Below are 12,780 nucleotides of genomic sequence, written 5' to 3' on the forward strand. Positions count from 1 at the left end.
GTTATAGCTGCAAAGGGTGGGACAACTCCATATTACATTCATGTGCATGTAAAGGCAGACGTCCCAGTCTCTGCTCTAATTCATCCCAAAGGTATTTTATGGGATTGAGGTCAGGACTCTGTGCAGGCCAGTCAAGTTCCTCCACACCAAACTCACTCATACATGTCTTTAAGGGCCTTGCTTTGTGTACTGGTGTGCAGTCATGTTGGAACAGGAAGGGGTCATCCCCAAACTGTTCCCACAAAGAGCATGAAATTGTCCAGAATGTCTTGGTATGAAGCTGAAGCATTAAGAGTTTCTTTCACTGGAACTAAGGGGCCGAGCCCAACCCCTGAAAAGCAACACCTGAATTCAATGATTTGGAGGGGTGTCCCAAAACATTTGGCAATATAGTTTAGCTTACTTCTAAACATGGTCATGCTTTTCAGGAGTTGGAGGTCGAGGGAAGATTCCAGGAGGCGGAGTATCACTACATTCAGGGTCAAGATTGGAAAGCGGCGGTTAACATGTACGGGACAAACGAGATGTGGGAGGAAGCGTATAGAGTATGTGCTTTTATTAATCCATAGGAACATACAAGTGAAGCAGAGTATACAATAGTGCTTAAAGAGCTGGATTAAAACTAAACTTAATAAATGTGTAGAAATTGTACTAAAATATTACAGACACTAGTCTCAAGCTGTCACTGATATAATGATATATTCCTGTCAGTCGGTATAGGCTGTAGGAACATTGAGAAGTCCATATAGTGCTTTTTTCTCATTCTTTTAAGGTGTTTTCTCAAGATGCAATTTGACTTTGATCAGAGTCTGACACAGTAGGAAAGTCACATTATCCTAATTAGTGTACTTCACAAACCTGTGTCCTTTAATGTCCAGAAGAGAAGGAGGAGAAGACTGCAGAGAGGATTTTATGTTATACTTTAATCAGGCTGTTGATTAACTCTTAATCTGGTTCATAATCATATACTAACTTTTAGCATATCGGTGATGAAGCCATCACCTCGTCATCACTACTGAACCCTGAATCTGTTCCTGGTAGGGGAAAATAGGGAAAGTTTTCCCTTCTGAAAATTTTATTTTTTATTACTGACCTGCTGATACAAAAGGAAAGGGTGGACCTGTGGAGAATCAGCTAGCATGTGGTCACTTGATTTATTAATAAACTTGCTTTTTTTGAACAGTTTATAATTACAATAATTGTTATGGAACGTCTATGAAATAAGCTAGTTCCAGCTCTCTGCTCCGAGTTCCTGGATTATTTATCACTCTGTAGAAGGATGTGCATGTGATGATCTTGCTTACAAGACGAGGAACAATGCTTTAATATGTCCGTGTGTATGTCAGGTGTCGAAGAGCCACGGGACAGCCAGCACCCACAAGCAAGTGGTGTACCTGTGGGCCAAGAATCTGGGAGGAGAGACCGCTGTTAAACTTCTCAACAAGTTCAGCTTGCTGGAGGATGCCATCGATTTTGCAGCCGAAAACCGGTAAGGAGCTATACCTCGCTCTAAATCACTTCCTCGTTCTGTTTTAGAAATGCTTAGCCAGTACTGATCTTCTTATTAACACCAGAACACTTACAGTGTACTCATAATTTAAGACAACCCGTGACCAGTTTTAGTGTTCCAGCTGTATGATTGTAGCTTACAGTACATGCACCTTTAACATTAACCCTGTAACACGACACTAAATATTTCACACTGATGCACATCCATTTCACAACCTGTAAATCCTTTTCTCCCAGTTCATTTGACTTCGCCTTTGAGCTGGCGCGATTATCCTCGAAACACAAGGTCCCAGAAATCCACCTGAAGAATGCCATGTTTCTGGAAGATGAGGTACTCTAATGTCTACATTTCTACCTTTCTACCTTTCTCCTGCCTGTGCTGAGGAATTAAATTCATTAAAACCTGGACTAACACTAGTTTCCTTTTCAAGGGTAAATTTAGCGAAGCCGAGACGGAGTTCATCAAAGCAGGAAGGCCGAAGGAGGCGGTGCTGATGTAAGTCACCTTTTTTAAGGCTTTGAAGACTTTAACCAGTTTAACCAGTCCTATTGTTTTCTCCTCAAATTTTGTTTTATTGAATTTTCAATATACATATACAAAACATTTAACAAACCCCCAGCCCTTACCAACAAAACCCTAGAGTAGCGCTCATGCTATCCATTAAATCCGCTAAGTATTACAGCTGTCGTTAATAAATAAATAAATTAATTAATTAATAATAATAATAATAATAATAATAATAAAATAAAATATAATACATTTAAAAGGGGGGGCAGTAATAATTAGCTAAAACGGTCAACATAATCAATGAAAGGGCGCCACATCTTAAAGAAGTTTTTTTCCGATCCTCTTAATGAGTACCTAATCTTTTCAAGGTAGTTTTCTCCTCAAATTTTGACACCTCAGAATATAAACCTGATTAAATCTTCTAGGATAAGGTCCACTTCCTACATCATGAAATCAGACATTAAACAGGTGATGGAGATCCACCGGTCACTTCTTTCCTAGGCTCTTAATTAAACGTACACTTTCAGACATTTCTCTTGAGTACTGTTTAATAGAAAATGGTTGTTTAAGCTATTAATAAACGTGATGTACGCAGGTACCTACATATACAAGACTGGACCGGAGCGCAGCGTGTGGCTGAGGCTCATGACCAGGACAGTGTGGCTGATGTGCTGGTGGAGCAGGCCAAGTGCTGCCTCAAGCAGAAAGACTTCCAGAAAGCAGAAGCTCTTCTTCTCCGTGCCCAGAGACCTGAGCTGGTCATCAAATTTTACAGAGTAAATCTTTTACTTTTCATAACAGGTTGGATAAAAAACAGGATTTTAGTCTCAGTTCTCAGAACCCTTTGAATTTTAGTGTTTATTTTTTTCTAATTTACTTGTCTAAGATCTTACTGTATTTCTTATAAAGTGAAATCTCCTGAACTCAATTCTATTCTAAATGTAATTTCTTTTTTTCCCTGTGTTTCAGGAAGCCGAGATGTGGAGTGACGCCATTCGGATCTGTAAGGAGTACATACCCAGTAAACTGAGTGTTCTCCAGGAGGAGTATGAGAAAGAGATCGCAAAAAGTGGCAGTCGGTAAAAAAAAAAAAAAAAAAAGTGTGTGTATGTATGTGTGTATATATGTATATGTATGTATATATATGTATGTATATATATATATATATATATATATACACACATATATATGTATATGTGTATATATATATATATATATATATATATATATATATGTGTATATATATATATATATATATATATATATATGTGTATATATATATATATATATATATATATATGTGTGTATTGGGACACCCCTCCACATCACTCAGTTCAGGGGTTGGGTTCGGCCCTTTAGTTCCAGTGAAATGAACTCTTAATTCTTCAGCATACCAAGACATTTTGGACAATTTCATGCTTTGGGATGAATTCGAGCGGAGACTGTGAGCAGGCCAAAACTCCCTGTTCCTCCTCTTCCTCATCTTCCTCTTCCACATTCTGCAAATAAAATTTCAATTCAGGGCCAGAAGATCAACATGAACTGACATTTTCTATATGATACAAGACAAATGAGTGTGTTATCTGCTGCAGTTACTGTGTGTGTGTGTGCAGCAGTGTAGAGGGTATGATCGAGCAGGCTCGGGAGTGGGAGCAGAGCGGTGAATACGCTCGGGCAGTGGACTGTTACCTGAAGGTCAATGATCTGTCCAACACGTCCCTTCTGGTCACATGTTGGATGAAGGTAACGTGACTCTGAGCGTCCCTGCAGTGTTCTTCATTTTAATTTTAGACATCAGAATAACGATCATACTTTATACACACACACACACACAATCATTTCTGTTTGTTGTGTTTTGTATGGATATTTTCAGGCAGCAGAATTAGCCATCAAGTTTTTAACACATGAGAGAGCTGTGAGTGTGGTTCAGACTGTAGGACCACGTCTGGTGCAGCAGAGAAAATACACTGCGGTATGTAGATGACACACAAACACACACACACTCACACTCTTTCTCTCTTAAACAAACATACACTCTCTGTGTCTACACACACATACTGTACACTCACACACTCTCTGTCTTTCTCTCTCTCTCTCTCTCTCTCTCTCTCACACACACACACACACACACACACACACATACATACATACACTCTCTCTCTCTCTCACACACACACACACACACACACAGAGTTCCGGATAAAGCAAAATATAAAAACAGTAAAACTCTGTATTCACTCAGTTTATTAAATCATTTTACAAAAGCATGTCCGTGACACAGACATATACAATCACAGGCCACTTTAATAGGAACACTTGTTCAGCTAGTCATCAGCCAATCAGCAGCACTGCAGTGCATACAGTCATGTGGACACAGGTCAAGCTAATGTTCACATGCTATACATGTTTACTTTAACTGAAGCTGTTGGTGTGTGTCTGTGTGATTGGATAATTATGTGAAAGAGCAGAGGTACAGATAAGAGGATTTTAATTAAAAACCCTTAGAAGATATTTGTGTATCTGTCTCTTGTAAGTCCTGAGATAATTAACAAAATGTCTTCTTTTCACCCAGGCAGCTGAACTGTTCCTCAACCTGGACCTTATTAAGGAAGCTGTAGATGCGTTCATAGAGGCGGAAGAATGGAACAAAGCCAAGCGGATAGCCAAAGAGTTGGACGCGAGGTGAGACCTGGGAACATTCATCTCCCTGACGCCACGTCATACCCCATACCTGAGATTAGACATGTCTCAATGTTCATGTTGTGGTATGATTAGCCAGAGCTGGGAGAAATGAATCCAGCGCTAAACGTCCAGGCAGAAACTGGCCCAGCTATTAGGACTGAGTTTGGGGGCTGACTCTAAGTTGGTCTTTTTGTAGTAGAAGTGTGAGATTTGTGAAGATTTGTGAGACTGTGTTTAACTGTGTCTTCAGGCTGGAGGGATACGTTGACCAGTGTTACAAAGAACACCTGAAAAACAGAGGCAAGGTGGACTTGGTAAGCAAGCACAATGCTAAAGAAATAAAACCACCACGATTCTAAACTTTCACGATTCTAAACTGTCCTTCTGTGAAAGTGTTCCTAAAATGAAGTAGTTATTAATAGGTGCATGGAGTAACCTGGATGGATTCGTGTACTTTTCTTAAGCTTTATACAGTATATTAGTCAAACTGACCGAAGACTACTTAAAAACTGTCTTAGCTTAATGCTAAAGATGGTTAACGGTGTTGTTTTGATGCTAGCTGGTTGGAGTGGACGTCATGGCCGCGTTAGACATGTACGCAGAGCGAGGCCAGTGGGAGAAGTGCATCGATATCGCATCTAAACAGGTACGCTAAAGCTGAAATAAACACTAACACTGAGGAGTGACTCTCCACTGATGAGCTGATCCTTATGGGATATTGATGGTCAAAAGCTTACTGTACACCTCTCTGACCCTCCCTCTCTCTCTCTCTCTCTCTCTCTCTCTTGTTCTCTCACTTTCCCTCCCTCCCTCTCTCTCTCTTCTTCTCCATTTCTCCCTCACTTTTCTTCTGCTTGTCCAAACAGAACTTTAAGGTCCTGCATAAATACTGTGCTCTGTATGCCACCCACCTGATCAAAGAAGGCGAGGCAGAGAAAGTGCTTGACCTCTACGTGCAGCACGGGATGCCGGCCAGTCCAGAGGTACACTCAGACTGTGATGAAGCCACAGTTAGCTAAATGAAGGCATTAGTGATAATACTAATTAACCAAATGCCTTGGGTGAACATCTTAGAAAATTGATCTGATCCCAGGTCCACCAAGCTGACACTGCTGGGCCCCTGAGCAAGGCCCTTAACCCTCAGTTGCTCAGTTGTATAAAATATGAGATAAAATGTAAGACGCTCTGCATAAGGGCATCTGCCAAATACCAGAAATGTAAATGACACATTTATATATGACACGCTCTTGCCTGTATTATTACAGCCTCATTATTATCACATTCTAGTTATTATGAGCTGTACTCCGGTCATTTCACTCGAATTGTTTCTCATGTGTTCCTGCAGAACTTCAACATCTACAAGCGCATGTTCTTAGAGCTGATGAACCTCCAGGACAGGAACGACGCCAAAGCCTTTCGGATGTGGGCGAACCTGAGAGATGTTTTACACTCGCTGGTGAGTTACAGATTCTGCCAGAGAGAAGAAACGGGATGTATTTTATACTCTGGTGATTGTGGCCGAGTCTCGTCTTTATACTGAAGCCCTGAAGCACACAGTAACTTTAGATGTTACTAAATATGACAAAATGGAAGTCATAGGGTTATTCTTGCGCCACCTGCTGGACATTAAGAGATCTTAAATGTACAATATTCATGTTTTCAATAAATAGCAATAATGAGATGTTTCAACACTGAGGAAATAAATCAATATAAAGAGATAATGAGTTAGTAATTCAAAATAAGGAGTTAAAACAAGTTTCAATTCTAATAACAAGGTACAAAGTGGAAATAATGTTAAGTTCCTATCAAGAAATGTTTTAGAATAATGAATGCTGAGTCACTGATAATGATATTACGTCAAAATTGTACGTTGTGCTTTCTTGTCTTCTGAAAATGTGTTTGTTTGTTTGTTTATCACCGTTTATCAGTGTGAGAACCTGACCAAGTCTTCAGAAGCCAACTCTCCAGCCCATGAAGTCTTCGAGCAGATGCTTGTGATCGCTCACTATTGCGCAACCCGCTCAGCAGCGCAAGGCATCGAGCAGCTGGTGTGTGTGTGTGTGTGTGTGTGTGTTTCACATAAACTCATTTAATATTACAATATAAGTGTTAGACTGGGATTACTGTAGGATCAAACTGCATATCCTGGGGGTCAGTTAAAAGTTATTATGAGTATTGGGTCATAAGTAAATGCTGCCTCTTAACACTGTTCGTTTTAATTCAGAGTTCTTTGGCGGCCAAGTTGTCCATCTCACTGCTTCGGCACACGGAGATTATCCCAGCAGATAAAGCTTTCTATGAAGCCGGCCTGGCGGCAAAGGTGAGATCCTCCAGAAACCCTGCAGAGAATCCGAGACAGAAAGTCTAAATACTAAATATCAGTAATGTCCAGTTGAGTAATATCAGTAATGTCCAGTTCTAATTTGAGAGTCTGATCTTATCATTTTCTACAGGCTGTTGGCTCGGAGAACATGGCCTTCATTTTCCTCAACCACTTCCTGGATTTGGCAGATGTAAGTCAGAGTTTTATGCAGTGATTAAAACCTTTAGCTCAGGTCAGACTGTAGGTTGTGTCCCACATCACACTCGTAACTTACACACTATCCAAAATCTTCATGTACAAAACACATAATAAAATGACAAGGCTTTTAAAAAGTTACACTGACCAAGTCATAAAAAGGAATAAAAGCTCTCTCTCTCCTTTTATCTCTCTCCTTCTCTCTCTCTTTCTCCCTCTGTCTCTCTCTTTCTCTCTCACCCTCTCCCTCTTTCTCCCTTTCTCTCTCTTTCTCCCTGACTCTCTCTCTCTCTCTCTCTTCCTCTCTCTCTCTCTCTCTCTCTCTGAGAGGTGCTCAATTACACAATAAAGAATATCGCCAGATATAAAAAATAATTATTAAAAATAAAGTTTTAGCCTAGATTGAAAAACTGAGACAAAAGGAGTATAGCTGATGTCTGGAGAGAACTGAGAGCTACTGCAAACACTCTGTCCCGAGATCTAGGGACATGAAGGAGAGCTTGTTTAGAAGACCTGCAGAGGTGCTGAGTACGAATGGATTAAATTGTGTGAGTAGTTTGCTCATGAGTGAAAGTCCAAGAAGAAGATGAGATTTATGATCATTTCCCAGATGAGTCACTTATTCAGGTGTGGACTGTTGAAACGTTGGACACTTTGGAAAAGGGGCGGGGCTACCTGACACTGACACTGGATGAGAAAAAATTTCAAGATGGCCAACGAGACATTGTACTGTGAACGAGACGTCTAACAAACGCCCATGATGTGTGATTTATTTTAACATTTAAAAAATATTCAAGTTTAGCGGACATCACGTGGCATTTGCCATCGACTGGGAAAAGGCTTCTACGTCTCATTAGTAAAAAAGAGTGTTCCATCTGAGAAGATACGACCCTTCATACAACATTCATACACCAGACGCTAGAGTTTATTTAGTGCACAGTGTACAGATATGAACCTGACACACAGATCTGCTGGACTTTTTGTGTGTTTGCACAGTATAATCACAGTCACGTGTCAGGTATGAAAGTGAGATACACTTTACGCTTTGTGTTCTTCTTTTCTAGAGTATTGAAGAGGGAACGCTGAATATGTTGGACCACACAGACTTCCAGGACACAGACATTCCCTTTGAGGTCCCGCTTCCATCAAAGCTCCATGTCACTGTAAGGATTTCTCTCTGAAACACAGACCTGTAATCTTCCGTATCTCAAAAGCTAAATAAAGCATGGATTGTGAGAGCCGTGTGTGTGTGTGTGTTAGGTGGACAAGACGGAGAAGATCAGGGACTGGCTTCTGACTGTTTCCATGGAGCAGCGGTTAGAACCGGTTTTACCCAGAGATGAGAGAGGAACGTACGAGGCCTCGCTGCTCGCCGCTAACACCGGCGTCCGCTCGTTACCCTGCGTCATTACAGGTTTATTCTCTCTCTCTCTCCTCATAGTAGTGACCGAATGGTGCGAAAAACAAAAAACATCAAGTGAGCAAGAGTTTCGTTGCTCTTTTTAATGAGAGATCAGAGGAAAATGACCGGATTGGTTCACACAGGAACAAACACTTTAAATAATCACCACCGTATTGAGCAGAAAAACATCTCAGAACACACAAAGTGCATTACATATTTTTAGGAACTTTATCTAGGCACAAAATCCTTATCTAGTCATATTTTGATGCTCCACAGGTTACCCTGTTCTCCATGATGGAATGGAGTTCAAAAGACCGGGCATGGCAGCTAACAAGGACGACTGGAATAAATTCCTCATGGCTACCAAGGTAAGAGATTTTATTCACCAGAGACATTAGACCATCCTCTCGTTAGTTGTATTTTTGTGTGTGAGCAGATCACATATTTATAGATAAATATTCATTCAAAGCTGAATATGCACAAATATAAATGTTCTATAATTGATGTAATGTGTAAAACTCTTCATTAAACGTTATTTGTAGACCACTCACAGTCCCGAGTGCCAGGACGTCCTGAACTTTATATCACGCTGGTGTGGTGGACTTCCATCTGCTGGATTCACCTTCCAATAAGAGCAAGGTTTTCAGACTTACTGAATCTGTAGCTTTCTGTTTCTGACTCTCTGACGGATTTGGGTTTCTCACTCACTTTACACGTCGTTTGCTTCACCCTCGGCTGTTTTCCTCTGCTTTTTGATCATTTTATGTATTTATTTACATAAAGGAATGTTCTAGAGATTGTTTGAGTGTAAGTCTGTACACATTTCTGATGGTTATACCTTAAAAATACCCAAAGACAACATGTATCTCCTATATATAATCAATATATAATCAGACAGTCATTTATCAGTTGCATTTAATCATACAGATACAGGTCAAGAGTTTCAGATCCTGTTTGGGTCAGAACAGCGGATAAGGGAAAAAATGTGATCTTAGTGACTTTTCAGCTTTAACAGACTCTTCCAGCGAGTGGCTCTGGTGCAGGTAGAAGCTCCTGGTTTGATGACAGTGCTCAGAGGAGAACATCCAGACTGCTGACTCTGATCAACATCTGTTACAGCTGTGAAGAGCAGATAGAGGGATTTCAGAGGGATTCGGATCCCTGTTCTTGGCTGAAAGGACCAGAACCTGAATCGGTTTTCTATGCTGTATCATTTGCTTCAAAGTTCAACACAGCTGAAAAAAGCTGAAATGCTTTTCTGCTCCTCATGTTTGTAAAGAGTGAGTATTTGAGTTACCGTAGCCATCCTGTCAGCTCCTTCATAGTGCAGGATATTTACCATCCACAGAAGTATTTAATTCTTTTTAGTCATATTTTGATGCTCCACAGTTTACCCTGTACTTCATGACAGCATCGAGTTCAGAAGACTAGGCATGATGGCAAGGCTTAACCTGTATCTGTATGATTTTACATTTACATTTCTAGCACCAGTCGAGCAGTGCTAGTGGACCTGAGGGAGCAAAGTGCAGTGTGAGGAGTAATAAGATATTTGAGGCAAGATGGTGCTGGTTCATTCTTGGCTTTGTAGGCAAGCATCAGTGCTTTGAATCTGATGCGTGCAGCTACCAGAAGCCAGTGAAGGCAACGCAGCAGTGGGGTGATGTGGGAGAACTTAGGCAGGTTGAAAACAAGCCGTACTGCTGCATTTTGGATGATTTGCAGTGGATGAATTTTATACACCCGTGACATTGAGAATGATTCAAATGTAATAAAACACTATCTTTTGATGTGTATATACATCCGTGACTCAGTTATGTTGTTGTGTATTTCACTTTTTGTCTTCTTAACAAGTCAGGACTAATACAGTTTATCTCCCTGATTGCATTTTACTACAACTGGCAACCTGATATTGATATTGGAGGTTTGCTATTTCAGGTCTGATTAAAGACCTGAACACTGAAGAGTGGAAATCATAAAGAAGGTGAAGTTACTTGAGGTAAAGTTATGTTAGGTTAATAGCCAGCATGTATCAGCTATCTGACAATACATTCATATAAACACTTTAAAAAAAGTTATCTGTAGAATTGAACATACAGTACGTCTCATAAAAAATGAGGATGTCTGAAATCATTTAGATTCATTTTCATGGTGAAATTCTATTTTATTTATAAAGCACACAAAGCAGATTAGCGGAAATCTACTATAAAACTAAAACTTGCAGTTTATACCTTATGAGCTAGCCAGAGGTGGCAAGGAAAAGAAAAAACTCCCAGAGAAGACATGAGGAAGAAACTCGGAGTGGAACCAGACTCAAAAATATGATAGTGGAGAATGTGGTTATAATAATTTCTCTTCTATAACTGTGCTATGGAGGCAAGCGCTGAGGTCAAGCCCTGAACACTGGAAGATTGTTTCATGACTGTGAGAAAACTCTGCTCCTGCTGTAACATTCATTCTTCTACGTACCAACAAAGAGCCTGCACAGTTTGAATAAAAGCATGAAAGACTAAAGTTTCACTCTTCTTCTGTGGTGTAAGACTTTTCAGTGCTTTATAGGTTAATAGTAGTATTTTATAATTCATTATGATGTAAATAATACATATTACCAGGAGCCATTGCAGTGTGGATGAGATATCTTCTGCTTTTACTCAAGCACTAGTAAGATTGTAGGGTAAGGAAAATACACTATATTGCCAAAAGTTTTAAGGATAAATCATTGAATTCAGGTGTTGTTTTTCAGGGATTGGGCTCGGCTCTTTAGTCCCAGTGAAAGGAACTCTTAAGGCTTCAGCTTCATATCAAGACATTTTGGACAATTTCATGCTCTTTGTGGGAACAGTTTGGGGATGACCCCTTCCTGTTCCAACATGACTGCACACCAGTACACAAAGCAAGGTCCATAAAGACATGGATGAGTGAGTTTGGTGTGGAGGAACTTGACTGACCTGCACAGAGTCCTGACCTCAACCCCATAGAGCACCTTTGGGATGAATTAGAGTGGAGACTGTGACCCAGGACTTCTCGTCCAACATCAGTGCCTGACTTCACAAAAGGGATGGTCAAAAAATTCCCATAAACACATTCCTAAACCTTGTGGAAAGCCTTCCCAGAAGAGATGAAGCTGTTATAGCTGCAAAGGGCAGGACAACTTCATAATACATTCATGTGCATGTAAAGGCAGACTCATAGTGTATGAGTGTACAGCATGTAGTTTTGTTGCTTCGATGGCCGAGAACAAAATAAGCATGAATTCTGCTGAAATTCAGTCAATGAGCAATAGAAACCTGGACAGCTGGATACTACAGCTGCAAGAAATTATATCTTTAAAAATTCTCTTTTTAATTCTTGTATTAATTCTAATGATAACCTGCGTTGACATAATATTTTTAAAATATTTTAAATATGTTTAAATGACCTTCAGTGAACACATTATTTATTGCGTGTCTGATTTGTATTAACCCTTTCAGACCTGAATTATGTTCCAATGATGAAAAAAATAAAAGATTGTTATTTTCCTACCTGGAATACACCCAAAAACAAGAGGCAGAAAACAAAATTTAAAACATCAAATTTTTATAATTGCTTTTTAAAATGTCCACTGTAATGGACGGTGGGTCATAACAGATGTAAAATAATGCCATTTGAACAGAATTTTGTTGGTTTGTTTTTTTTTTTTTTTATTTCTGGAGCATAAACTTGAAACTTAAGGTAAAAATGCTATTGCAAGATATCCAGCTTTTTATGTGATTACTTACCAACAATCATATTTAACAGTCAAACAATAATATTTAACAGTTATCCAAGGAGAACAAGTGGTCTCCAGCTGATTACTCATATAGTTGTTGTATTTAAAAATAAAACAGTTTTAAAACTAAACCTTATGTTGCACTACTACATTTTTAACTGCAGTTAAGGAATTCTGGTCTATTTTTAATAATCTTTTTTTCATTTTCATGTCTCAACAACAACCTCTTGCCCTATTAGTGGTACTGCCTCATCCCTGATGTCCCCTGAATTGGATAATAAAATTACTTGTATATCTATACCCTACTGAATAAACATTTTTCAGCTCACTATACAATATATTTAATGCAGCATTTGTCTGAACATGCTGTGATTGCTAAGCAAAATTGTATCTCACCTATCTTGCTCTTTTGTCTC

The 12,780-nt window shown here is 39.5% G+C and overlaps 1 protein-coding gene across 4 annotated transcripts in view; it reads left to right on the top strand.

Moving 5' to 3' along the window:
• The window catches only part of ift172 (intraflagellar transport 172), a 32,347-nt gene extending 19,731 nt beyond the window's left edge, over nucleotides 1-12,616 (top strand). For 2 of the 4 annotated variants that reach the window (XM_058391157.1, XM_058391154.1), the window contains 20 exons: nucleotides 429-545; nucleotides 1,347-1,489; nucleotides 1,747-1,840; nucleotides 1,941-2,005; nucleotides 2,613-2,793; nucleotides 2,987-3,096; nucleotides 3,631-3,760; nucleotides 3,891-3,989; nucleotides 4,590-4,699; nucleotides 4,950-5,013; nucleotides 5,259-5,345; nucleotides 5,566-5,682; nucleotides 6,045-6,155; nucleotides 6,628-6,747; nucleotides 6,924-7,019; nucleotides 7,153-7,212; nucleotides 8,282-8,380; nucleotides 8,478-8,631; nucleotides 8,896-8,987; nucleotides 9,162-11,320. In XM_058391157.1, coding sequence (XP_058247140.1) covers nucleotides 429-545; nucleotides 1,347-1,489; nucleotides 1,747-1,840; nucleotides 1,941-2,005; nucleotides 2,613-2,793; nucleotides 2,987-3,096; nucleotides 3,631-3,760; nucleotides 3,891-3,989; nucleotides 4,590-4,699; nucleotides 4,950-5,013; nucleotides 5,259-5,345; nucleotides 5,566-5,682; nucleotides 6,045-6,155; nucleotides 6,628-6,747; nucleotides 6,924-7,019; nucleotides 7,153-7,212; nucleotides 8,282-8,380; nucleotides 8,478-8,631; nucleotides 8,896-8,987; nucleotides 9,162-9,251 — 2,139 coding nt within the window. In that variant the 3' untranslated portion in view covers nucleotides 9,252-11,320. Of the gene's footprint in view, nucleotides 1-428; nucleotides 546-1,346; nucleotides 1,490-1,746; nucleotides 1,841-1,940; nucleotides 2,006-2,612; nucleotides 2,794-2,986; nucleotides 3,097-3,630; nucleotides 3,761-3,890; nucleotides 3,990-4,589; nucleotides 4,700-4,949; nucleotides 5,014-5,258; nucleotides 5,346-5,565; nucleotides 5,683-6,044; nucleotides 6,156-6,627; nucleotides 6,748-6,923; nucleotides 7,020-7,152; nucleotides 7,213-8,281; nucleotides 8,381-8,477; nucleotides 8,632-8,895; nucleotides 8,988-9,161; nucleotides 11,321-11,359 lie in introns of those variants that run through there. The other 2 variants (XM_058391155.1, XM_058391156.1) reach the window with 2 other exon arrangements.
• Nucleotides 12,617-12,780: the final 164 nt, after the last annotated feature.

This window comes from Hemibagrus wyckioides, linkage group LG06 (genome assembly GCF_019097595.1).
Source record: "Hemibagrus wyckioides isolate EC202008001 linkage group LG06, SWU_Hwy_1.0, whole genome shotgun sequence".
NCBI lineage: Eukaryota > Metazoa > Chordata > Actinopteri > Siluriformes > Bagridae > Hemibagrus > Hemibagrus wyckioides.